Here is a 25362-nt window from a genome sequence, read left to right on the forward strand (position 1 = left end):
GCATGGGCCATAATGGGGACAGTGTCTCCCTAGCATGGCCACCTCACACACACGTCTAACACTGTCCCACATCAGTGGCTCTGCCCTGGTAATTCCCCTTCACGGGGGGAAACCTCAGCTCATTTGGGCTGGATTTTTCCCCTGGACCCTGGCTGTGCACTTGTTAGTGTTCTCACTGCACGTTCCCAGCTCAAGTAGGGAGCCCACTGCAGCTTCACATCCTAGCCTAGGTCCCCTGGCCTACTGCCAAGCATGAGGTCACTGAGGCAAAAGGTTGCCATATATGACATTTTGGAAAAAAACCACACACACAAAGAAAAACAACCCACAACCAAACAGCAGGGTGAGGAAAAATAAAGCTGGATGAAAGCAGCACAGTTGCTAGGTCCCAGTGTGTCCATACATGCAGCCTGTGGAGGTGGGGGACCACAGCCACATGGAGCTGGTTGCATGACTGTCCCACCATAGGAAAACGGGGGACCGTGCCCAAACTCACCAAGCCATTTCCATGTGTGGGGGTGCAAACCATGGGGCCACAAACCCCCACTGTGCCCCTGACAGCTGGGGACAATTCACAGGTGTCTCAATCTCTCACTTTTCCCAGGGACATGCAGGTTGTCTCCACGTTGCAATACTCCCTGCACCAGGACCTGAACCATCCCAAAGCCTCAGTACAAGGGGTTTAAAGCCAGGACTGCTGCGGCAAAGCTCTGAGCTGGAGCAGGCGCACAGCCTAAAAAGGAAAGATTCGGCCACCACAGCCAATCCAGCCGCCAGCCCTGCTGGCGTTTGGCTGTCCCGCAGCTGCAGGGGGAGACGCCGGCTGCCCTGGGATGCTCACAGGAACGCTAAGCATCCCACGGTGCACATAAGGCTGGCCTGGCTACGATGAACGTGGGAAGCGGGGGGGGCGGGGGCACAAAAGCCGGCCGCTGAACTTGGCTGGGAGATTTCGGACCTCCCTGTGCACTGCCGGCCCTCAGCACCTCCGTATATGGGTAACATTTGTGCTTTAAACTACTCCAGCCTCCTCTCTGAGGACAGAGAAGCCAGCAATGGGAGCTCTAACATGGATTTTAGTCTGTTCCAGTGCCCGAGGCTGAGATGAGCATTGCTCCCTGCCTGCGGGTAAGCCCCCCAAAACATTCAGCCCTCATTGTTGCAGAAAACAAAAATTTCTGCAAATCACGGTTTCATTTAGGCTTAGCTCATACCAAATTCAACCTCATTTTGAGTGATCTTACGGTATAACAGTCACATCTGCTCAAACACTAGCAGCCCTGCCACAGCTGGACAGATGGGATGGCTTGGTGGGACACGGGATTTCAGAATTAATTCCAAAGCAAAGAAACAATGACTCAGTGACCCTAAGTGCAGAAATGCAATTTAAAAAACACAAAACCAAAAAGAACAGCTCTGAGGGCAGGGCAGGGTGTGAGGCAGCAGCTAGCCACTGACATGAGAAATGCAACTTCTGTGTGGGGCCACACTGCAAGGAATTTGAAAAATTCTCCACCAGGGTTTATTGGTCACTGGGATAGCTCACAATGGAAGTAGCGATTTGTCACCAGCTCCTCTCCCTGGCTATCTCTGGTTGATGCTGGGGGTCAGCTCAAAGTCAAGACATTCAGGGATAAGGACTTAAGACAAATTTATTGTGATATGCACCATGAAATTGAAGGAATTGCTGCTTCAGGAGACATCAGGCTGGAGAGTGGACTGCTCCCTTCCATGTACAGCTGTGAGATGAATGCCTCTACGTCAAGGCAGCATAACCCACCTCAGAGACAGTTAAAATAAGCTAGGTCTCACAGTCAGCTCCTAAGGATGCCATGAAATCCCACTGCTTCCCTCCTGCTGCCACAAGGAGCCTGTTTCTAAAACTGCAAAAATGATTGCGGCAGCAGTTTGTCACACAAGAGTCAAGGAGGTGGCTGTTGCAAATAAACAAAAAACATAAATAAATTGATTCTCTCACCACTCTCAGAAACTCCCTACAGCTTGCCAGCCCAACAAGTTAGCTCAAAGAAAACAAGCAAGAAGGTAAGTCCATAGGAGATAATACAATCCCTCTGTATTAAGCTGTACACCAACAAATTTTGTTTGCCATTTTGTATTTAGAAGTACATGAACACAATGTATATAGCACGTATGTATGTATCGCAGGTGGAAAGGCAGCTGTTCCTTTTCTTCCCTTACCCACATGGACATGTGCTGATCATCAGAGCATCCTGCCAAAGACTGTGGAAAGGTTGTACATCACGCTCAGTCCTCTGAGACAAGGTAACTTACCACCTCTCAATACTACTTTGTCACTTTCAAAACCAGCATAAGTGAGTGTGGAAGTTTGGCACAGACAGCAAAGCGAAGCAAAATTACTGCTTGTCATCTGATACGAGCAATTCAGAGAAGGTCCCCAGCTGGGGTACTGCGTAACAGAGATGCCATGGAGCAGTTGTTCCGGCAAGGGCAGACTTTGAGAACTGAAGAGGCAGTTGGGGGTGGTAGTGTTCGAGGACTGAAGGAGCACAACCTGTCCACAAGCTTGGGCAAGCAGCTGAGTCCCAGGGTGTGTATCCTTTATAATGAATAAAGTAAGGAGACACTCCTCAACATTGCTAGAACTAAGCAGTGCTGCATCCAGATACCTTCTCCCCCAAAACACTGAAATAAGGGTTTCCCAAAGGAAGAAGAAAGCATAATGGTTGGGCCCCTTCTTGCTTCGCTGGGCAGAAACCATGCAGCACCAGCAAGCAAGACATGTTCTAGCTCAGAAGACTGGTCAGCAAGGATGGGCTCTTGACTGGGGTGAGAGGTGTTAGAAGGTTTAATTTTAAACTACAGCAAAGATTCATCTACTCCAACCAGCCATACTCAGGCCACAATTTATCAACCCAGAAAGAGAGGCAAAGCAAAGTATGAGTTAATTTGGGCAAGTCCCACTTTGGGAAGCACTTGAAGTGGTTTCACACCTCTAGGTTGCAGCAATTCACAGGGAACCCCCCAAGATGCTGGTCAAGCCACAGATTAAGCATTAGCTTCAGTGTTAGCTTCTGTCTGAATTTCCAGTTAGCTTTTCCCCACACCTTGAACCTCAACACCACTTCACCAGTCCAACACCAGGCAACAAGATTTCACATGCTCCCACTGAGGTCAGGGAACTGATTTCACTGTGACTACTCCGGAAGGAAGGGGGGGTCATTACACAGTAGAAATCATCTGCTACAGGAGGAAAGAAAAACTTCCCTAGGCACAGAAGGAAGGTAAGATGGTTCTACAGTAAACGGTTAAGGCAAGAGGCCTATCGGAGATCCATCAGTACCACATCTCTCTCGACTACTGACACGTGATTGCAGGTCTGCAAGAGAGAGGAGAAGAAAGAAGGAACAGGGTGTTATTCAGATATTTCCACAGCTCAGGCAAGTTTCCTCAACCTCCTGAGGCAACCTGCACCCAGTGGCTTTCACAGGACTGCTCTCTCTTTGCAGGGAAGAAACCAAGACGGACCAAACTAGCACCTCACCCAGTACAATGAAGGGATCATTGCAGGATACAAATACAAATCTCTCCCTCAAATACAAACCTTTGCTACTGCCTGGATCTGTTTCTATGGATAAGCGCTCTAAATCACACCTCCAACACATGCTATCAGATCAGAAATCTTTTGCATCTCAGCTCTAGTGAGAAGCAAATCCCTGACAGAATCTCTCCTGTCCTGGGCCATAGCCTAGTATCTCGATGCAGATATAAACTCAAGGGAAGCGTCCAATATGCTAACATACTGTACTACAGCCCCAGGTGCCCTGTGGGGTGACTTACAGTGAAGAGTGGAGGGTCTTTGGAGTGCGGGTGGAATCCTTTCTGCCGGCAGGAAGAGATCTCCTCCAGGCCATGCTCTGTCAGCTTGAAAAACCCTGTCCTAGAGCAAATAAACACATGCTCTGTACAACTCAAGCCTCTGCAAATAGAAGCAGCTGCTTCTGTGTTTGAAAGAGCATGTTTGAATCTGCTTGTCTCAAGCACAAGATACAACACATGCTGCAGCATGCTCTTCTCCAAGTCTGTGGCTGCAGACTGGCCTCCTTTCATGGGTGGGCAATCAGATATGATCCTCCCTGAACCAGCGCAGAAGAGCCATTGGATCATACACTCTTTCTGCCTCTTTTGGTAAAACTTTTATCACATTACTTAACATTTTATTCCTACACCAGGAATCCAACAGAAAAAAGGTGATGGTGAACAGCTGTTAAAAACTTGCTGAAGAGACCTCCTGTCCAGCCGCAGGCAGAGAAAAAGCCTTGTCCTTCCCCATAACTATACTTACTCCTGGTATTTTGGAGAACACACAATAGCAATGGACTCCGGCAACATCATCTGATAGGAGCAGTGTGTGTGCAGGTCCACACTGGAGAGGAAAGCTGTTTGTGTGGGATGAGTCTGAAACACATGACAAAATGACAGGAAATTACAGCAGGGTTGGAGAACTAGTTCAAACAGACTGCGCCTGCCAAGTGAAGATCCTAATGGAGAAGAGGCACAGTGGACCTGCTTGCACACTGGAAGTGGCTTTGGATTGCCCCAAAACATCTGTTCCTCCATTCCATTTGGAAAAAGTACAGTGGATACTCTACATTTCTGGCAATGTCCTATGCAAATTCATATTTTAATGCACAACGCTTTCTTTGCTTTAAATGCAGGGCAATCACTTCACATGCTTCTGAAGTGCAGCTACATTTAAGGCACCAGAGGCATGTAATACTGCCATGAAACTTCAAGATAACCCATTCCACCAAGATGGTCAAAAGTTGTACAATCACAGGCAACAGCCAACTTCCCCTGCTCTGGCTGAGAGCTAGATTTTATAGCCTAACTCCTGCAGGAATGTTTTTCCCCTTTTCTCCTTTTGCTCATTAGGTTTTTCTTGCCAAGACTAGGTCAAAAGTATTCTTGAGGGTCCCTGGATGTTACAGGACTATCACTGAAGAGTTAACACTGGAAGCAGACACCCTACACATATCAGGCACATCCAGCAAGCATTTATTTGTCAGAACCTTTGAGGCAGCTGCTGCTTTCGAGAGATTACTCAGCAGCACCAAACGTTTTGCTTGGCATCGATCCGACTGCCAAAGGCTCTGTGGGGACAGGCAGCAGGGCAGCACTAGAGCCAGTGGAGGAATCTGGAGCTGGCACATCCCGCAGCAGAGCAGCACACAGCTGTCTGCAAAAAGCTGTGCTCCCACAGGAACGCATCATTGGAGAGTCCAGGCACTGACAGCAGGAGCTCTATGTGGGAGGCTGCAATGTTCTGATTTTAGCTGCATGAAACATGAACTTCAAGCCCAACATCTAATTTCCAAAGGGACTGATGCTTTAGGAAGGTATCTGAACTTAAAACAGGCCTGGATTTCTCCAGCAGTATGAGTAGTGACTGAGACTGCACTAGAGAGAGAAATCCAACTAAAAAGATGCTGCCAGCTCCACGCTATCTCCCTCCAGTAAATCCTCCTTCACCAACTCATCTTCCTGCACCCCTTTTCTTCCCAGCTGAATACAAGGCCAGTCTGGATGTCAAGATGAGAGACTCACATGGATCCAGCCGAGTGTAACAAGGCCATGCTGATCCTGGATCAGGAAAAGTTCCTCCTCATTCTCTGTGTTGCAATAATCAGGGCCTCCATACTGCTTGGGAACGATGACGTGGGTTATCGTGAACTCATTCCTCATCTGCAAGGCAGCACAGGGAGGCTGTTACCTTCCAGACACCCCCCAAAGAGGAAACACTACTGCAGTCCACTGGTGCAAGGTAACTTCCTAAGCTTTGGGAATGAGGCATTTCTGCATTCATCACTCAGAGGTCCAGCCAGGGAAACAGCAGCTCTAGAAAAAAGTCCATGAGTGCATCTACCATCCTTGTCCAGATCACAGAAATGGTACTGCAGGCTACTGACACAGGAGTCATACATTTTCAGTATGAGCTGGCCATGGCTCTGCCATGCAGAATATCCGTAAGAACTCAGACAAGCCCTGGACACCCAACCAAAGGAAATCTCCTCACTCACCAAGAGCTGATGATTCATAAGTAGTCACCAAGTATCTGCAAGCAGGTGGATTGCAGAAAGTTGCTACATCAAGCTATTTAATTTCAAAGCAAATTTCTTTAAGCATAACAGCCCCAGTTGATGGGGCATATGCCGGAGCTGCCAATATTAACTTGTGCAGGCAAAGTCTTTGAGGGGAATTGTCTTCAGCCTGTGTTTGCACAGCCTTGACTTGATGAGCGTCCTAGCTCACAACGGGGACCCCAGCCCAGCCGGTACCAAAAGGACAACTCACTGAGCTGCCTGTCACTGACAGCAAATGAGTATTTGAAGCAGGTAATCAACAGAGCCATCAAAGTGAGAAAGGAAGCAGAACATCAATGGGGACGTGGTAGCTGTCACCTCACACTGACATACACTCCTCACATACAGCCTGAGGAAATCCTCACATAAAAAGGAGGAAAAGGAGAAACAGACAAGCCCTAACACTCATATGAAATCCTAGTCATCAGTGAAACTGCACTATAGTCTTTCACAGATAGTCTTTCACAGCAACATCAGGGTCCTCTACCCACTTCCAAAGCTATTACACTTTAAGAAAAGGCCTCTGCACCACTTAAAGGCTCTTAACTAGTATTACCACCTTACCAGCTTACCGCAGAGGATCCCACATGTCTCCACACCTCGGACTGTGTTGGCATCGGCCAGCTGGAGGAATTTCTGGCACAGCTCCCTAGGGACAATGACCTGGCGAAGGGCATCCATGCTTGCAACTGTGAGAATTAGGAACACAATGAGCAACGATAGCTAGGGACACCAGAGAAATATTCCCTCAGGTCAGCACCTAAAGGGACTAGACTGAAAAACTTCAGCCTGGAAACAAACCACTTTAATGTTTACAATTAAAGTGGCAGCCACAGATAAAGTTACCATTGATACCTTTCAAAATATGGTAAGAATATACAGAAAGATGTTTAGAAGTCTGCCAAAAGCAGCATTTCATTAAAGAAAATGAAAACACAAATGCTCAAAAAATGTCATTTAAAGATGTTTCTCTGGTCAAGAACTAGTCACCTGGGAATGTCTGAATCAGTATTTCAGAATCATATTTGGAAGAAGAGGAGAATTTGGTCAAGCTACTAGGAAGACCAAAAGCCAAACAGACTATACATTTTTGATCAGTAGAGAGACTGGGGCCCAATTAGCAACAGGAGACAGTTCTTCCCTGCCCTGCAAACCTTTGCTGGACAGCAGGGAGAACATCCAGTAACTTGGAATGCCAAATCCCCAGAAGGGATGGAGCTCTGATGAGATACTGCCAAGAGCCAGACAGCAGCTCAGTTCCTCAGCTGAGTTTGGCTCAGCCCCAGAAAGTGAGAAGGGTGCACTGATATGTACTAACTGTTTTCTGTGTTCCCCAAAGCACTAGGTTTCAAAGATCTGTCCACAACAGGAGGTTTGGGTGAGACGATCTCCGCTGATGGACTTGCAGGGTGAACTGGAGAGACAGGAACCTTTGGGGCTAAATCAGTTGGGGGTTTTTCCACGTCAGGGATGAGGGGTCCATCCAGAGACTCTGGACTTGGCTCTGGCTTTCCATATTCCTGCACTATCCTCAGACGTTCCTTCTCCAGCTCCTGCCGTCGAATCATCTCCTCAAAGACATGAAACTGCTCTTGCTCTGCCTGCTGCTGCTTCATCAAGGCTACACGATTCCTCTCCTCTTCCAGCTGCTCCTGCAAAGCCAAGTTGCGTGCAAATTCCTCTTCCTCCTCTCTCTGTAAGGAGAAATATGCCAAAGGACATCACCAGATAGGGGAACCTATCACCAGATAGGGGACCAAGGTAGAATATGGAGCCTATGTCATTCCTTTAGAGCTGTAGCTTTGAACCTGCTGCCTGTAGACCCTCAGGAATCACAGACTACTTCTAAAGAGTCTACAGAAGGTAACCAACAGAAAGTACTTCCTGCACAGAATCTTCACTTTGCAAAACACAGATCAGCACTTCCATCAGCAAAGCCTACTACACCTGAGCAGTAAAACTGTTGCCTTACCTATCCGCTTGTGTGCAATTGTAATTCCAGATTGGGAAAGTGCTGTTTTGGAAATAGAATAGAGAAATCACAGTAAAACTGACTGCAGAGTTTTCTGCTTTGCACACAGAACCCCATGTCCTCAATCACGCTGCTATGAGCTCAGTTTCTGAGTTATGACTCAGACCCAGACCTCACACTGGGACAAAGAGAAAAAAAAAAAAAATAACAGTCCCAGCTTAGACTGCCTCCAAAACGTGCAATGAAATGATGTATAGGGATGCTATGACAGGTTCACCTACATAATGACAGCAGAGACATGACTGGGACAGCCTTGTGCCAAAGGTGATGAAGATGGACCCTGTAAGCTCAGGCCACCCAGAATTCACATTCTCTAGCACCCAGGGAGCCCTGGAGTCCTGCTTTCTTCCAAACTCTTTGTGGCTGAGGGTTTTCTGACAAGCCTCCCAGTCTACTCTCACTCACCTTCTGCTCGTTGTACTTAGCATAGTCCTTGGCGTACCTCTTTAACAGCTCCTTCTTGAGCTCTTCAGCTCTGGGGAAGGCTACTTCTTTCAGTTTCTGAAGGAAGGAAATACAATCAGAAGTGCAACAGCCCCAGCACAAGAAGAACAGCACCAGAATGGATGCAAGAATTAATAGATTCTTAGAGTGAATAAACCTTGTTCTTTTTCACAAGGCAGGAAGGTCCTGAGCAGCTCCAGCACCATTGGCACATGGGCTGAGAGTATGCAGATGGGCACATTGTAGCAGTGTGGCACAGACAGCACCACCATCAGCCAACACAGAGCAAGTGCTTAGGCAGTGCAGCCCTTTGTTCTTCTAGCCAATGCTGAGCAGAAGAGCAGTAGCTTCTTGTGTCTCTGAGCAATCTCCAAGGATCCCCTGGTATGTCTCTTTAGGACTACTGCACCCAGCTACCACATAGGGAAAAGTTTTTAAACACTTTTTAAAAAAAGTTGGTTTTTTTTAAACACAGTGTTTAAAAAGCAAAGAGTTTAACATGGAAGAAAGGAAGCCCCAGTGCTCAACAGAAAGTAAATTGCATGAATACAACCACAGCCAGCCTTGCACAAGTACGATGGCGTAAGAGCCCAAACTATAACTCCCAAGGTGCCAGGGCTGCCTGGTCAAGCCAAGGCTTCTCAGACTGTGTGATTCCCAGAGTCACCAAAACCCAAGATCTACAACCCTAAATCACTTCCAACAGCAGCCACTAAAGACTTGGCAACATTACCACTTACTTTCACTGTTTCCTTCTTTTCAGGTATGACAGCGGTTTTATAATCACGATGCCTTGGCAGCTTCTCAATGAAGAGCCTGTAAACACAGGAGAGAAACTGCATTTTTGAATCCCAGCAGAAAGGGGCAAGCACGATACAGTAATTGGGATTTTGGGGGGTGCAGTTCATTCCCTTCCAGCACAGTATCCGTCCTCTGCCACTTCTCTGGATGCTTTGCTCCTGCAATCAGGACAGCTATCTGCCTTCCTACAGTAACCCTCCCCCATTACTTCTGAGGAATTCCGGCAGGTCCTTGGGCACCTGCCTACACCTCTGTGAACATCCAAGGGGAGAACAGGCAAACTCAAGGATTCAGCTGACTCATTGCTCACACCGTCCTTCTGCATGGGGGAAGAAAACAGTTTCTGCAAGGGATGGGAAAATTAACTCAGACCTTGAAAAGAAAACCTGCAGGTAGGCTAAAAGCAAGTTCACAACATCCTCAGCTGCTACATCAGAAGTCTTTTGGCTCTGTTGCATGACAGTCCCGGGAAGACAGGGCAGTATTTTAGACCTTTCTGGGCAGCAGGGTTGGTTCTAAGCAGACTTCAAGACTGAACTCAACATCACCTTGCTCCCAGCACAGCTACGAACAGGTTTCTCAGTAGCCAGAATAACAGCCCCCACCAACTTCCAGAGAGCAACTCAGGACACAATGGTGAAGACGCACAGAAAGAGCACTGCAAGCACAAGAGCAAGGTGAAAAGCCCATAAACACGGGGAGCTCTGTTCACTCCTGCTCAGCTCTGTGGGGCTCCCCAGGCTTGAGGCATCCTCAAGGTACCTCTGTGAGCAAGTCCCCAGTGCTGCACTCAACTGTGTGCTCAGGGTGAGCTCACAGCAAGCTTAGCAGGAGACAAGGGCCTGGCTAGGAGACAAAGCATCCACAAAGCTTTGGATACAATGCAAACACCTGCCCTGCTTCCTGGCTCTTTGCTACAAAGTTCCATCATCTGAAGGAGGATGTCCCCCAGCTCTTTCAGCTACAGCAATAAAGAGAAAGCAGCCTCATGCACGTACACAAGGAAGAAGGGTAGAGAGGACTAGACTGAGACTGTGCCTCAGGGAGCAGCATGAACAAACCAAGCAGAGGTAAGTGGGAAAGTCTCAGCAGAAACAGAGTGAGAATGTTCCTCACACTGCAAAGTCTGTGTGTGTGCAATAAACCCAGCTACTTTAAAACCCCAGTCCTCTGGGAAAAGTGAGGACTTTTTGCAAACCCAGCTCCTGGTTGCCACAGAGGGCACGAGGATGCTCTTGCCAGACACCACAGGTTCAGCAAACACGTCACACTACATAGAAGAAGCTGCTACTCCATCCAAAGGCACTGGTGAGGTCCCTGCTCCTAACTGGTGGTTGCAAAATAGGTCACTGTGTCAAGGGGACAAAACAAGGCTGTGATCACTGCCAAGAGATAGCAGATTAAAATGGAAGGGATTCATTACAAAAGATTAAGAGCAGATGCTGGATTAGAGAGGATGGAAAAAAACAAAGGCAGCTGGCTTTCCACAAGTCACGAATGGGGGGAAACGCAGATAGCAGGACACAGCAAGGGCTTTGGGCAGCCAGAGGAAGACTTTGAGGCGAGACCATGCAGCAGTAGGCTGAGGAAGGAGGCAGAGGAAGAGCAAAAATGCTTCATGATTCCTGTCCACAGCCCAGCTGAGGCTTGGCAGGACTTAAACCTGCAGCTCACATCACCAGAAGTTTTGGGCTTGTTCAAACCTCTGACTGCTCCCAAGTCCACTATGAGCAGCAGCTGCTTGGCACTGAGTAGCCACATTACAGGCTATTTTTAAGCACTACTATGGTACACGTGCCAAGTCAGTGTCTCCCAAGTCCTTTAACACCCCACACAAACTCTTGGAGCCAATCCTAGCAGCTCACAGCCACACAGGCAAACCAGGAGTCCAAATACGACAGGAAATTCTACTGCTTGGTAGAGTACCATGGGACAAAGCCCTGGAGGGGCCTGAAAAAGCTCATTAATATTCAAGGATCACCTCCTCTAAGCTCAGGAGCAATGCATCCCAACAAAGAAAAATTTAGGCAAAAACAGCAGGAGACCTGCATGGAGGAACAAGGGGCTCCTGGCCAAACTCAAGCGAGAAAAGGAGGCCTAGAAAGCATGGAAGCAAGGGCAGATAGCCTGGGAGGGACGCAGAGACATTGCCTGAGCAGCCAGTGTGGAGTAATTGCCTAAAGTGACTAGGAAAATTAAACTACTACTAACATTTTAAAGAAAATGTACAGCATTGAAGAGTCTTTCAGGGCAGGGTGTAGCTGCATTAACTGAGCGTTCCCTACGCTTCCAACCTTAGATGCTATCGCACTGGGGGGAGCTGGTGTGCTAGCTCTAAGGAACAGTATGGAGCATAGAGCAGAGCAGAGACACCATGGCTAGGCTCTGTGACAAGAGGGGGACTCAATTGTTCTTGTGCACACCGAGATCAATAGACTGCATGCTTGCTACCCTGAGCCAATGACCTGTCATGTTTTTGACAAAATGCTGTACTTAGTGAACTTTTGCTCATTATAATATCATTATAATACCAAAACACACCTTGCCTCCAAGGTGCAACCACCCCTCGCTGAGCATGTGCTCCGAATTTCTTGGAGCCTGCACCTTTGAACGGAAGTGAGAAAACTTTGCACCAATCATAACTAAGATACATGTAATGCTTGACTAGAGTCACTCAAGCTCCACCTAAAAGAAAATAATATAAATTGGCTTAAGAAAAAGGGGATGTTAGGGAAGATACCATTGTCAGGGGAGATACCATAACAAGGAAATATACCATCATGAAGGAATATAGCATCATGAGGGCCTGTTAACTTCTGGGATCAGTAAATGGGCTGAGCCTCTCCCTCCCTCCCCCCCCCTCCCCGCACACACACTGAGACATCTTTTGGGTGAGATTTGAACACTTGGTCATACGAGATGTCTCTGTGGAAACACAGAAATCTTTACAGTCTTTGTGCCTTTTAACATGCTAACAGGCTGTACACCTGTGCGTTTCATGCATGCTAGCTTGCTTTTGCAGACAGTAAATTATCTCTGGCAATCCAAAGAACCTGTGTAGCTGTTGCCGTAACAAATTGCACTTAATTGCATTGTTCTTAGCCATGATCTCAGTGAACGTGACTAGAGGATGGGCGTGTTACATTGCTGGTGAATCTGTGACCATGACAGTTCAGTACCCTGAATCTAACCAGGCCTGTAATGGTTAATCAGCCATACCCTTTTACGCGACAGCCATGAATCAGGTATAAAAAGTCAAAGCCTTTTTAGAATTAAACTTGGCCAGGGATGTCATGGGCAACAAGAAAGGCTTCTATAGGTACATTAGTGATAGGAGGACTACAGAAACTGAGGGTCCTTTCTTGTAAGAAACGGGAGACCTGGTCACCCAGGATTTGGAGGAGGCTGAGGTACTCACTGATTTTTTTTGCCTAAGTCTTCACTGGCAAGAGCTCCAGCCACATGGTCTGGGCCCCAGAAGGCAAAGGCAGGGACTGAGAGAATGAAGAGCCACCTATTGTAGGAGAAAATCAGGTCTGAGACCATCCAAAGAACCCGAAAGTGAAGACATCAATGGGGCCTGATGAGATACAATTGTCAGTTTCCTCAGGACACGTGGATGCAATTGCTAAGACATTGTCCATGATATTTCAGAAGTCATGGCAGTCTAGTGATGTTCCCACTGGCTCGAAGAGGCGATATAACCCGTTTTAAAAAGGGAAGAAAGGAAGACCCAGGGAACTACAGAAAACATGGCTTCACCAGGGGAATATCATGCCTGACAAATCTGGTGGCATTTTACAGCACTGGTTGACAGAGGAAGAGCAACTGACATCATCTACCTGGACTTGTGCAAAGCATTTGACACTGGCCCCCCACTATGTCCTTGTCTCTAAATTGCAGAGACGTGAATTTGATGGATGGATGACTCATTGCATAAGGAATTGGCCAGATGGTCACACTCAAATTGCTGAGGTCAAACAGTCCAGGCCATCAGTAATGAGTTGTGTTCCTCAGGGGTCAGTACTGGGACCGGTGCTGTTTAAGATCTTTGTCAGTGACATGGACAGCAGGATCAAGCGCACCCTCAGCAAATTTGCTAATGACACCGAGCTGTGTGGTGGTACGGTCGACATGCTGGAGGGAAGGATTGCTATCTGGAGGGAACTGGACAGGCCTGGGCGGCAGGCCTGTGCCAACTTCACGAGGTCCCCCCTCTGCTCTGCTCTTTTGAGACCCCACCTGGAACCCCGTGTTCAGCTCTGGGGCCCCCAGCACAAGGAGGACCTGGAAGTATTAGAATGCATCCAGAGGAGGGCCATGAAGATGATCAAGGGGCTGGAGTACTACTCATATGGAAACAGGCTGAGGGAGCTGGGGTTGTTCAGCCTGTAGAGAAGGCTCTGGGGACACCTAATAGTGACTTTCCAATATCAAAAAGGAGCCCACAAGAACACCAGAGAGGGACTCTTTGTCAGGGAGTAGAGTGATAGGACTAGGAATAATAGTTTTAAACTAAAAGAGGGTGAATTTAGACTAGATATAATAAAGAATTTCTTCACTCAGAGGGCGGTGAGACAATTGAACAGGTTGCTCAGAGAAGTTGTGGATGCCCCATTCCTGGAAGTGTTCAAAGCCTTTGGGCAACCTGATCTTTTGCGAGGTGTCCCTGCCCATGGCAGTAGGGCTGGAATTAGATCTTTAGGGTCCCTTCCAACCCAAACCATTCTGTGATTCTATGTCTTCCAAGGTGAAAGACTGATGTTCGTAAAGTCCAGCCTGGTTATTCTTAGAAACATCCATGACTCCCTCCTGCACATTATTGAGTGGGTGAGCAACAAGCTTCATTTCAGCATGGGAAACAGAGGTGCTGAGCAGCCAAAGGACCTAGACAAGATTGAGCATGTTGCTGGGGGCTTATCAGGGAACTGGCTTGCCTCAGTGTGAATCAGCATGGATCCATCTCCAGACTACCCCACATCAGTCAAGATTCCCCCCAGACTGATGCCTCTGCAAATCAGGTACAACTTCACAGATCTCACTGTGTAATTCAGGCCTTGAGATCAGCCACAGGAGCGTCACGTAGGGAAATAAAGAGCAATCCATCTTTCGAAAGCCAAGCATAAAATCATAGAAACACAAGGTTGGAAAGGATCATCTAGTCCAACCATCCTCCTATCACCAATACTACCCACTAAGCGACTAAATCATATATCGTAGCACCTTGTCCAGGCAATTCTTGAACATGGTGAGGGATGGTGACCCTACCACCTCCCTGGGCAGGCTGTTCCAGCACCTGAGCACTCAGAGAAAAACGCAGTCCACACCAAGCCACAGACTCACTCCTGAGGACAGTGTTCTTGCTCCCAACAAATTCACCATGTGCAGGGGTGTAGCCAGGAGCCACTCACATGCTTATCAGGGCTAGAATCCTGCCCTTCATAAAGTTCCAGCTTGTACTAGTCTACAAGCTCACGTTAAGGAGCTGGTCTCTGAGGAAAGGCAGCCAAACCCATAGCTGCAGCATTGACCAGAGATTTGGTCTGAAGCATCAGGGAAAAAAAAAATCAAAAAATCTGGTCCTGTTTCTAAAAAAGAGGAAAGCATAGCAAGTCCCATCAGAGGCTCCAACTACAGTCCTGTTCTTGCCTTCCAGTTCACAGCCTTAAGGAAGGACACCTCAAAAATCACACGTCAAGCCTCCTGCTTTCAAAAGAGCTATACAGCATTACACTTCTGATTAAAGAAATGAGATGACAACATTAAGCTTTTATCTTCGGATAATCCACGCTGGCAGTTCATATTCAACAGTGTGAGAAATCACACCCCTAAGGGAAAGTTTTTCACCTTTCCTCCAGCTCAGCAGCCAGGCTAACGTAAATGCCACAAGTATTTGAAAGCTACTGGAGAGAAAACACACTTGCACTTATTACTGCTGTAATGAAACAACGAAGGCACGTTTAGTTCATTTGTTTAGTTAGAGAAGAGTTTCTCCTTCAGCCCCAGCTACGTAACCAGCCTGGAAAACTTCCCGTGGGTTTTACACTTCCCAGCTCCCTGTGCAGCCTCCTGGAGCACTTGCTACTATGACCATAAAAGCTTAGGAAGTACAATGTGGGAAGCAACGCTAATCAAAGAAAAATGTGTTGGGTTAAAAGAGGCTGAGGCAGGAACCCTGTGCAGAGATGCAGGGCAGGAAAATGCCCATGGAGATGCCAAGCCCATTCTGGATAAGGAGGTAGTGAAGCAGAGAGCAGACGCAGTCCTTTGGCCATTGAGTGAAACTGGATAAAGATGGGAGGATTTGAGGATATTGGCCAAAAAGCCTAAAGGAACAGAATACTCAGTGCCATTGAGATATTTTCTGAGGGTCACAACTTTCAGCCCTGTGAACACAGGCAGGTATATCTAGAGGCACGCATTTGCTTCTCTCTTACTCTGAGCTGCTCAGACAGAAGCCAGACCCGATACCACGTCACCACGTTGGCACGGTATATGCTCAGCAGCGTGGCTTTCAGACCCAAGATGGCTTGTTCCTGGCCAGCTGCAGAGGTGGCAGCAAGAATGTCTCTGCACTTGTCCACATGTACAGCCCCTGAGCTGGAGACCAAGCAGCTATGATACCATACAGGGTCTTGGATGGGTTTACATATAACCTCGGGCTTTCTAGAAGGGTATCAGGACCCATGGATCTCACGCACTGTTCAAGCCAGTTGACTGGTGTCAGGTTCTTCAAACTCAGTGCTCTTCCTCACATCATTTCTCAAAAAGGCATGGGTGCCTACGTACATGCATAACAGGGATGGAATTATATTATTTCCAAGAAGTAAAACTAAACCTTGAATACAACATAACTGATTTCTGCACTGAAATAGGAATTTGCTGCCTGCTGTAAAAGGTTGTAGTAGCATAGACATAAAGCAGGCTTCTTCCTCAAAAGTGGTTTATCAAAGGACTGTGGAACCAGCCTGTATCTGCTCCATAAAGCAACCTGATACTGAAATCTTTGGCCACTTATCCTTGCTAATCTGCTGGGCTATTGAAATCATGGCTATTGAAATCAACCTAGCCACAGGGAGCCAACACCTCTCTCACTGGAGAGGAGTTGCTCTGGGAAAGAGGAATACAAGGTAAGTCTGATTTTAAAGAGAATTTCTACCTACATCCTGCAAAGCGGCGAACAGTGTTTTTTTGTGCTTCTACCTCACACCTTTGCAACATTTCCTGGTCACTTTAACCAGGCTGGTTGTATCTTTGCTTCTGCAATTTAAAAGCAGCTAAACTCTGGACAGAACCCGGGCCTTCAAGTTTCACGAGGCCTTACCATGTTCGTACACACTCAAAACATGCAACATAAACCCCACAGCCCCTTGCATCAACACAGGTTACTTGAAAATGAAGCTGAGTTGCTCTTACGTGATGTACTTATTGTACAAAATGAAGGCATGCTCAATATTTCCCTCCTCTGAGTAAATCGTTGCCATGCGGAGGATTTCCACGCCAGAGCGGAAGTAGCGTCGTGGTGGGACATCCTCGTTCACTTCAACAGCACTCCCCATCTGGATCAGGCTTCGGACACGCTCCTCCGGTGGGAGGCTGACATTGGCATGGTCAGGCATAACGAGGCACATCAAAGCTGGTGCAGCACTGACTTACTCTGCAATGGGAAGAAAGTCAAGTGCGTCAAAACCACTGGAGTAGACCAGGTATCTCGTCTGGTCTCCTTTAAAGAAACCTATTCTCCAGCAGAAAAGCACTTAATACACAGGTCAGGTAGTTCTGAGAGAGAAATCTGGGGGAAGCTAGGCTCTTTTTAGACACAGCACTTGGATATTTACCTTTGCAACCTAAAAGACAGCCACAAATTCAAGATCAGCCCTCGGCAATTGAGTTCAACCCAGGGTTTGACCAATCTGAATCCTACTCAAAACGGCTCTTCCTTGCTAATTGTCTCTCCATGTAACACCACCAGTGCCACATGCTAATTTGGGGCAAACTGGCAAAAGTATTTCCTTTGGACTTGAGCAGCAGAAGCTTTGCACAGGGTTTTTACGTGGCAGCATCCACTGCTTTGCTTATACAGCGGTGATGAGAGGGCTGCAGGCCATGCTTCTGGGTGTTGCTGCCTAGCAGAACTGTCCCTACCCATCAAGCTCGAGCCCACATTGCTCTTGTCCAGGCACGGGCAGTATCCCTCTGTTCCCTGTGCTGTGGGAGGCACTCGGCACGCCAGGAATCCATCTCAACCTGATCTGTTGAGCCTAGCTCCTACAAACGCATTCTAAGCCACGGCACAAGCCAACAAACTTGAAGCCAAGGAAATGTTGGAAGCACCTGGGGCAGAGAGCCCCAGAAGTCTCCTCAGCGTTCTCCCCTACACTGAGAGCTCAGCTCCCCTGGAAAAGCCCCCTCAGACCACTGTGAGGGTTGAATTTCGTATGAAACCACGCTGCTGAATCCAGAGCACCTGCTAAACCTCGCAGCAACGGGAGACTTCCCCACAGCTTCTTCCTAAACGGGGGAAAGGTCCCAGCCAGAGCTAGACGCTGCCCAGCGACCCCAAGCAGCAGACACATTGCCTTTCTGGGTTTACCTCGGGGGAAAAGGCCTTTTTCGACGCAGCAGGCTGGCGCTTCTCAGGCCTCACCTTAGAGGGGAGGGGCGCTCCGTTCCCCTAAATAAGGGCTGTGGGGGTTGGGCCAGCCGGCGGCCGCCGTGCCCAAACGCTCCCTCACGGCACGCAGCGGAGCCGCGGCCCCGGGCAGGGCCCGGCCTCTCCCGCTCGGCGGGACGCGGATCGCCGCCGTGCCCCCTGCCGCCGCCGTGCCCCCCGCCAGCAGCGCCGCCTCCCGCAGCCGCCGTCCCCGCGGCTCCCCCCCTCCGCTACCCTCAGGGGAGAGCAAAGAGGTCAGGCACCTCCCGGCCGGGTCCCGCTACCGGCCCCCCAACCGCCGCCCCCTAGGACAGGGGCAGAGCCCCGCGGACGAGGAGGGGGCGGGGGCGGGGAGAGGCCCCCCCCCAGCGAGCCCCGGCCCGAGCCCGACCTGCGCCGGGACGGAGCCGCCGCCGCCTCCCTCCACGCTTCCGCCTTGGCGCCCGGCCCCGCCCCCCCGCCTCGTTCTCAAGCAGCCAATCACGAGGCGCCACCACATCCGCACACGTCACAGCCGCCTTCCGCCCGGCCTTGAGACCGCTTCCCCTCCCCTATCGCCGCTAAGGGGGGGGGGAGCTGGGGGCCGGGCGGAAGTCCAGCTTCATGACGCCAGCGGAGCGGCCCAGGCCTTAAAGGGGCTGCTCCCTCCCGGCTGCTCAGCCCACTCCCGGGAGCCCCGAGTACAAAGCTCGCTGGGCTCCTCCCTGCCCTCGGGCTGGACGAACCGACCCAGCACGCACATTCAAAACGGTACGCGCTGCAGGCATTTCTCAAAAGTGGATGAAAAGAAAAACAATCACCCAGTGACAGGGAAAATCCTGTTTCTTCATGTGCGTTAAGTAAATTGTCAACCAAAGCCCTCCTCATGGAAAGTTAAGGACGTGTTCCCAAGGACCTTTCTTTAGGATCAATCCAATTCCATTTATTCTCTGCATCTCTTGATAAACTGAGGACTCCGGTATTTGACACAGGATTTCAAAAATTCTATGTCAGTTGTAAAAAGCACCCAGAAAAAGGGTTAAAAAAAAAAAAAAAAAAAAAAAGGAAGGAAGGAAAAAAAAAGGAGAGCTGTACTGATCTCATGAACACCTTCACTTGCAGTTCCCAACATCCAGCTCAGCAGCTGGTGGATGACACAGCAAACTCACTCATTCAACCAGCCTCGGAGCTCCTCATGGGTGAAAAAACAACTCTGGCTTTTGGTGTACGTTTCTACACTGTCACAGGTTTCCTACGCCACCGCCTGCGTTTCCTGGCCGTATGCATTTCCTGTGGTTGGTGCTGGGAACTCAGAGCTGGGAAGCACAGTCTGTTGTGCTGCCTGTTGTGAGGCAATGAAACTGGGCAGTTTCTTGGTCCCAAACTGCAAGGCCACCTTTGCTCAGGCACCCTGTGTTTGTGCACAAGTTCCTGGTGTTGTGTGGGTGCCTTGTGACCTTGCTTGCGGTTCTTCTTGGTAGAGCCAGAGTTTCTGAAAGAAGATTTGGAAGTCAGTACAAGGAGAATTCAATCCTCTTTAGTCGCTCTGTGTACACAGAGACTGAAAAGACTGAAAAGTTCAAAAATGTCTTCAGCCATCTGGGTTTACCCAGTCCCTTTTGCCCCAGCCTGAAAGATGTGATGGCCAGGAAGAACAGCCAGCTGTCAGCTTATCTCCTACAAGCTGCTTTCTTACAGCTGTGCCACAGGAAGGGAAGTTTTCGAAAGAAAGCATCTTGTATGTCCCATAAAATAAGGGCTGAATAAACCACTGTCCCACCAGCAACAGGCACTAGCTACATCTGCTCCCGAGATGCTTTTGCAGCTCTCACAACACCCAGTGAAGCCCAGCCTAGCCTATGCCCCAAGCAAAGAGGAAGCTCTTTAACTGCATTTATTGTTCCCCCATTGTTCTTCCAGATAGGGTGACAGAAAAAGAGCCTCAGTTTCACTTGAGGTGAAGAACTGCCTTGCTCAGCACATGACTCAAAGGAAAGTGCTCTTGCCCCTGAAGTATCTTAGTTTGAGAATATTGCAGCCTTAACGGGAACCAGCACCACCACTGTCAGTGATGACAAATCCATACGTACAAGAACATAACGCAGAGGCAAAGAGCTTTGCACATGCTGCTGCAGGCACAAGGAACACTTCAACATTAACAAGCTTGAGGGAGATTCCCATCTTCACTTGCTCCCACAAATGGCAGGGCAACAGATGCTCTCATGTACATGTATATAGCAGAGTTGCATCTAGACTTGTAAAACTACAAGTTTAAGTTTCTTAAAAATGAGTAAACAGCCTTTTTTGTTCTCTCTGCTCGGCTATACTGTATGTATAGAGAGAAGAAGCAAAAATACCTACCTTGGCATTGCTAATGGGAATTGTTCTGAATGGTGTGGGTGATGTTCAGCCATCTGCTTTCTCGTGTTTGATGTAGAGTCTGCTTTCCCTTTGAGGAGGTCCAAGCCCAAATTCTTTGCTCCACAATTCCTTAAATAGATCTCTAAATAAATCTCGATGTCATAACTGGGCCTACATACCATTTGTCAAGTGATCATAACAGCTCTTTTACATGTAAATCAACCCCCCTTCATATTCTTCCTCCCTAGGAGGGCAGCAAGCCTGTGAAAAGGCCACATAGGAGATCTTTAGCTCCTGGTGTCCCAACTGCCCACTTTCCTCCTTATTCACTGGCCCCATTTGTCCTCCATCAGCAGGAGCCAGACAAGTTTAAAATCTATCTACATCCTGACAGCAGTTCTCACTTCGTGTGTGCACTCATGCACACACAAGGCTTACTTTTTTCTAGATCTTTTCTGAAGATCTTCAATATAGTTCATTCTCTCAATAGGATGACCTCGAGCTCTGTTGAACACTGAAGAGAGAGAAGTCTGAGTTATAACAACATTTCACTGGAAAAAGCCTGAAGCCACCAAAAATCCCATAACATTTTGCATCTTGACAAGACAAACATACACGTACGTACGCTCTATTGCAGCATTTGGCTCCATGCCTTCAACATCAATCAGGTACCTGAACAGATTAATGAGAAAGCTCTAATAACAGTTAACTACAGAGATATTGACAGATTAGACACAGTTCAAAAATAAAGTGGTGGGAAGATTTTAGAGCTTGTTTACAAGCCAGAATCTAGTAGCAGTATTTGTAGTTTCTTATCCCTGATTTTAGCAAACCTCTAACAACAAAACCTTCTCTAAACTTAAAAGCTTCATATTCTTGCCAGTTGGGGATTACACAGATCACTTGACTCTTGTTGCAGCAGTAAAACATTTCCTTCTTGAACAACATGAAGCTAGCAATACCACCACCTAATGCAGTTTGACCAAGGACAACTCACCTACAAACCAGGTAGCCAGTTCTGTTCAAGCCATGTGTACAATGCACTCCAATAAGTTTATCTGTAACACATGGTAATCAGTTTATATTTTTGAAGTGTTCTTTTTCCAAAACCAAATCAGAGCAAAAGAAGCCCATTTTACATTTGTTCTTCGATAGGGACACCGGCACACATAAACTGAACTGATCGTGTAACAAAATCACCACCTTTGTGTCTAATTATCACCCCTGATTTTAGTTCATCAGCTCATTTAATTCTGTGGCCTCATCTGCATGGTCACACAGCTCACTGCATAGAAGGTATATTTAAAAGCTCTATGAAAGGCTGTCCTGCATTCCCTGAGCACTAACAGCTTCCTGTTACCAAAACAGGATCAGTATTTATGGGTAGACTAAACACAGTCTCAATTTCAATTAACACTTGACTGGCTGCTAATTATCATCGAGCCAGCATGAACTCCTTTACTACAATAAACTGGTCTCACTACTGCCTTGACATTCACATGCCAAGATGAGGAAGGGAAATTCATGTTGTGCACAAAGGTTAATGAAGAACATTGCCAACCCCAAGTCTTCTGTGCCCTTCCCATCAACAGCACTTGTAACGTAAAGGAAAATCCACACTTACCGTTGTCTTTATTGTCTCTCAAGAAGTTTTTTACAACACTCTTGAACTGAAAAATGGTCTGATTGTTTGGTATTTCATGTCCCATTGTCCAGATCTTTGAGTAGCAGAGTGTGGCTGGTAGTTCCTACAAGAAACAAAGAAGGACAATAATTTCATAAAAAAGTATGAAGATTCTCACTAATTAGAGAGCCCTGTGTCAGAAGATATAAGAAAACAAGTCTTCCAGCTAAGCCCAGAAGAGCGGCAACAGTTTTTGGTATGAAAAGTTCTCTTTCATTTCTTTAAAACTTTATCAATACTCCAGAGCAACCTATTTGCATTTTTGTTCTCTGTACCTTTGCTCCTTCCTTCCTTGGAAGCACAAAGCACACACAGAAGCTGGAACAACTTTTCCAACTAATGTGATATCACACATGTGACATCACAAGCCAAAAAATATTTGTAATCAGTCTTTTATTCAAGAGAGCATGTAAAAAAAACATCTTTATGGTACTCCAAGCGTGTGACGGTTGTAAAAACAGAAAAGTTGAAGACCACAGTCTTGCACTTGATCAAGGATGAAAACTGCATCCCAATATCCCTGCAATGCTCAACTTCATACCTTTTCCAGAGGATTTGAGTGCCACATGCTCTTTAAAGTCATCTTCTTGCAAGAAACTTCTTCCCATTTATTAGCAATATTAGGGCTTTAAGAGAACTTTACCAACAATGCGACCAAGACTGACCTCTGGCCTGTAGTAGCGAGTTGTGTATGTCAGGTCAATGATCAAGCCCAGCTCTTCCCTTTGCTCTTTAATTTTCTTAATGAGGTCACAAGGTGAAAATCTCTCTGCTGGATGAAGGTTGTGATCAAAACTCTGAGGAAAAATAACATTCAATGACAGACGTTAAATGCAGGTACACTATGCCTAGTGAATGGAGGGAGGAAGTATGCACTGCTTAACCTCTTGATGATCATCCTGTTGGCAAAAAAAATAAAAAAATAAAAAAGGAAAAAGACACAAATGGCCAAAGTCAAGCACAGATCTTTGTCTGTGTTGCACTGTGCCAAACCATAACAACCTCTGGACTATTACTGCTTTGGGACTGTTCTGCTAACGTATTACAGGAGCGACCAAAGACCGCAATAAAACATTACAGGGTGGCAAACGTGCTGAGAAACAAGCTCGAGCTTGGCGAAGGCTTTAAAACGGGACTGGTTCCAGCAGAGGTGCGCAGGCAGCACCACACGCTGCCACCCCCGCGGGGCCACCCCTGAGCGAGCGGCAGCCCTTGGAAGCGGGTGGCACCAGCGCTCGGGCACCGCGGGGGGGTCCGCGGCAGCACCGCCCACACCAGCAACCGCCTGGGGCCGCCCTCGACCCCCTGCCCGCGCCCACCTGCCTCAGGGGGACCTTGAAGGCGATGAAGCGGGTGCCCGGCAGCCTCCGTCCCAGCGGGACGTAGTCGGTCCACCTGAAAACGAAAGCGGAGGGACGTGAACACCGAGGCCCCCGCCGCCGCCGAGCCCCTGCTTGAAGGGCCGGGGCGCCCCGGGGGCGGCACCCACCGCTCCGGTACGCGGGCAGCCCCTCGGCCCGGCATGGCGACGATCGCGCGGCCCAACGGCGGCGGAACCACCGCTTCCGCTTCCGCTTCCGCCGCCCTGCCGCCGCGCGGCACCGGGAGCGGCACCGGGAGCGGCACCGAGAGCGGCACCGAGTCCGGCTGCGGCTACAGCGCCCCCTGGCGGCACGGGGTGGCACCCGCCGGGGGACCGCCATGACGTCACCGCCCGCGGCAGTGACGTCACTGGCTGCCGGCACCGCCGCCGGCACCCCCAGAGCAGCGGGGCGCCTCCCGCCCCTCTCCCGCGGCACATCCTGGGCGCCCACCGAGGTGGATTTCTTCCTCCCCAGGTGCAGGACCTCGCGAGGTTCCTCTCTGCCCAGGTCTCCCTGAATGGCCGCGCAGGTCTCTGGTGCCTCAGCCACTCTGCCAAGCTTTGTATCGCTGGCAAACTGGCTGAGGGTGCACTGTGTCCCTTCACCTCAGGCACTGATGAGGAAGTCGAATAGCACTGGACCCAGTACTGACCCCTGGGGGGCACCGCTAGCCGCTGGCCCCCATCTAGACTTGGCCCTGTTGAGTACAACCCTCTGAGCTCTGCTATCTAGCCCGTTCTTGATCCACCCCACTGTCCACTCACGGATACCACACTTCCAGAGCTTGCCCTGGAGGATGGTATGGGATACAGTGTTGAAAGCCTTGCTGAAGTCAAGGTAGACAACTTCCACTGCTCTCCCCTCATCCTTCAATCCAGTCATCTCATTGTAGAAAGTTATCAGGTTGGTTAAACATGGCTTTCCCTGATGAATCCATGTTGACTGCTTCTGATCATCTTCTTTTCCTCCATGTGCTTAGAGATGGCGTCGAGGATGAACTGCTCCATCACCATTCCAGGAATGGAGGCGAGGCTGACTGGCCTGTAGTTTGCTGGGTCTTCCTTCTTGCCCTTCTTGAAGACTGGAGTAATGTTGGTTTTCTTCCAGTCCTCAGGCACCTCTCCTGTTCTCCAGGACCTTTCAAAGATGATAGAGAGAGAGGGGCTTAGCAATAATGCTCACCAGTTCCCTCAGCACCCTTGGGTGCATCCCATTGGGCCCATAGATTTGTTGGTGTCTAGCTTGCTAAATAAGCTCTAACCCAATCCTTATCAAGCAGGGGAACATCTTTCTCTCTCCAGGTTTTCTCTCTTGTTTCTGGGCTCGGTAGTGTTTGGGGGGTAGCCTTAGCAGTGAAAACTGAAGCAAAGAAGGCATTCAGTAGCTCCACCTTCTCTGTTTCCATCATCACCAAGGCACCTGCGTCATTTAGCAGCGCACTCACATTTTCCTTAGTCTTCCTTTTGCTGCTTATATATTTGAAGAAGCCCTTCTTGTTATCCTTGATATTTCTTGCTAAATTTGATTCTAACCAGGCTTTGGCCTTCCTCAATGCATCCCTGCATTCTCTGACAATGTTCTTATACTCCACCAAGTGGTCTGTCCCTTCCTCCACATAATGTGTGCTTTCTTCAATTTAAGTTTTTTTTTTCCCAAGAGCTCCTTGCCCATCTACCCAGGTCTCCTGCCCCCCTTGCTCTACATTTTTTGCTAACCAAATCCTCCTCAAACAAGCAAAAGTCTCCTTTTCTCCAGACATTCTCTCTTGTTTTTAGAGTCTGGGATTCCTGAAGGCTAGCCTTAGCAGTGAAGACTGAAGTAAAGAGGGCACTCAGTAACTCTTCTCTGTGTTCTTCATTGCAAGTGTACCTACCCCCATTCAGCAATGGGCACACATTTTCCCTAGTTTTTATCATGCTATC

General features: G+C 48.4%; 2 protein-coding genes across 7 annotated transcripts; both read right to left on the reverse strand.

Annotated features, from left to right (window-relative positions):
• Positions 1-1634: 1634 nt before the first annotated feature.
• STAMBP (STAM binding protein) lies at positions 1635-18993 on the reverse strand. Of its 5 annotated transcripts, none has more exons than XM_068662066.1 (10): positions 18853-18993; positions 16816-17056; positions 9339-9414; positions 8560-8655; positions 7441-7816; positions 6687-6811; positions 5587-5724; positions 4325-4437; positions 3820-3919; positions 1635-3358 (listed from the first exon to the last, which is right to left on the reverse strand). In XM_068662066.1, exons 2-10 carry the CDS (start codon positions 17028-17030, stop codon positions 3302-3304), a joined length of 1296 nt encoding a protein of 431 aa, XP_068518167.1. In that variant the 5' UTR covers positions 17031-17056; positions 18853-18993; the 3' UTR covers positions 1635-3301. The 5 variants fall into 5 exon arrangements, with proteins under 5 accessions (XP_068518167.1, XP_068518162.1, XP_068518165.1 ...); XM_068662061.1 differs by lacking the exon at positions 18853-18993 and adding an exon at positions 18444-18600; XM_068662064.1 differs by lacking the exon at positions 18853-18993 and adding an exon at positions 18316-18455.
• Positions 18949-23892, reverse strand: DUSP11 (dual specificity phosphatase 11). Of its 2 annotated transcripts, none has more exons than XM_068662068.1 (9): positions 23566-23892; positions 23400-23471; positions 22742-22873; positions 22017-22140; positions 21390-21450; positions 21018-21064; positions 20831-20906; positions 20393-20521; positions 18949-19523 (listed from the first exon to the last, which is right to left on the reverse strand). In XM_068662068.1, the coding sequence occupies exons 1-9, from the start codon at positions 23875-23877 to the stop codon at positions 19265-19267; spliced, it is 1212 nt and encodes a 403-aa protein (XP_068518169.1). In that variant the 5' UTR covers positions 23878-23892; the 3' UTR covers positions 18949-19264. The 2 variants fall into 2 exon arrangements, with proteins under 2 accessions (XP_068518169.1, XP_068518170.1); XM_068662069.1 differs by having other exon boundaries at positions 23396-23471; positions 23566-23720.
• Positions 23893-25362: the final 1470 nt, after the last annotated feature.

The sequence above is a fragment of the Anas acuta genome, chromosome 27, assembly GCF_963932015.1.
Source record: "Anas acuta chromosome 27, bAnaAcu1.1, whole genome shotgun sequence".
NCBI classification, from domain to species: Eukaryota; Metazoa; Chordata; class Aves; order Anseriformes; family Anatidae; genus Anas; species Anas acuta.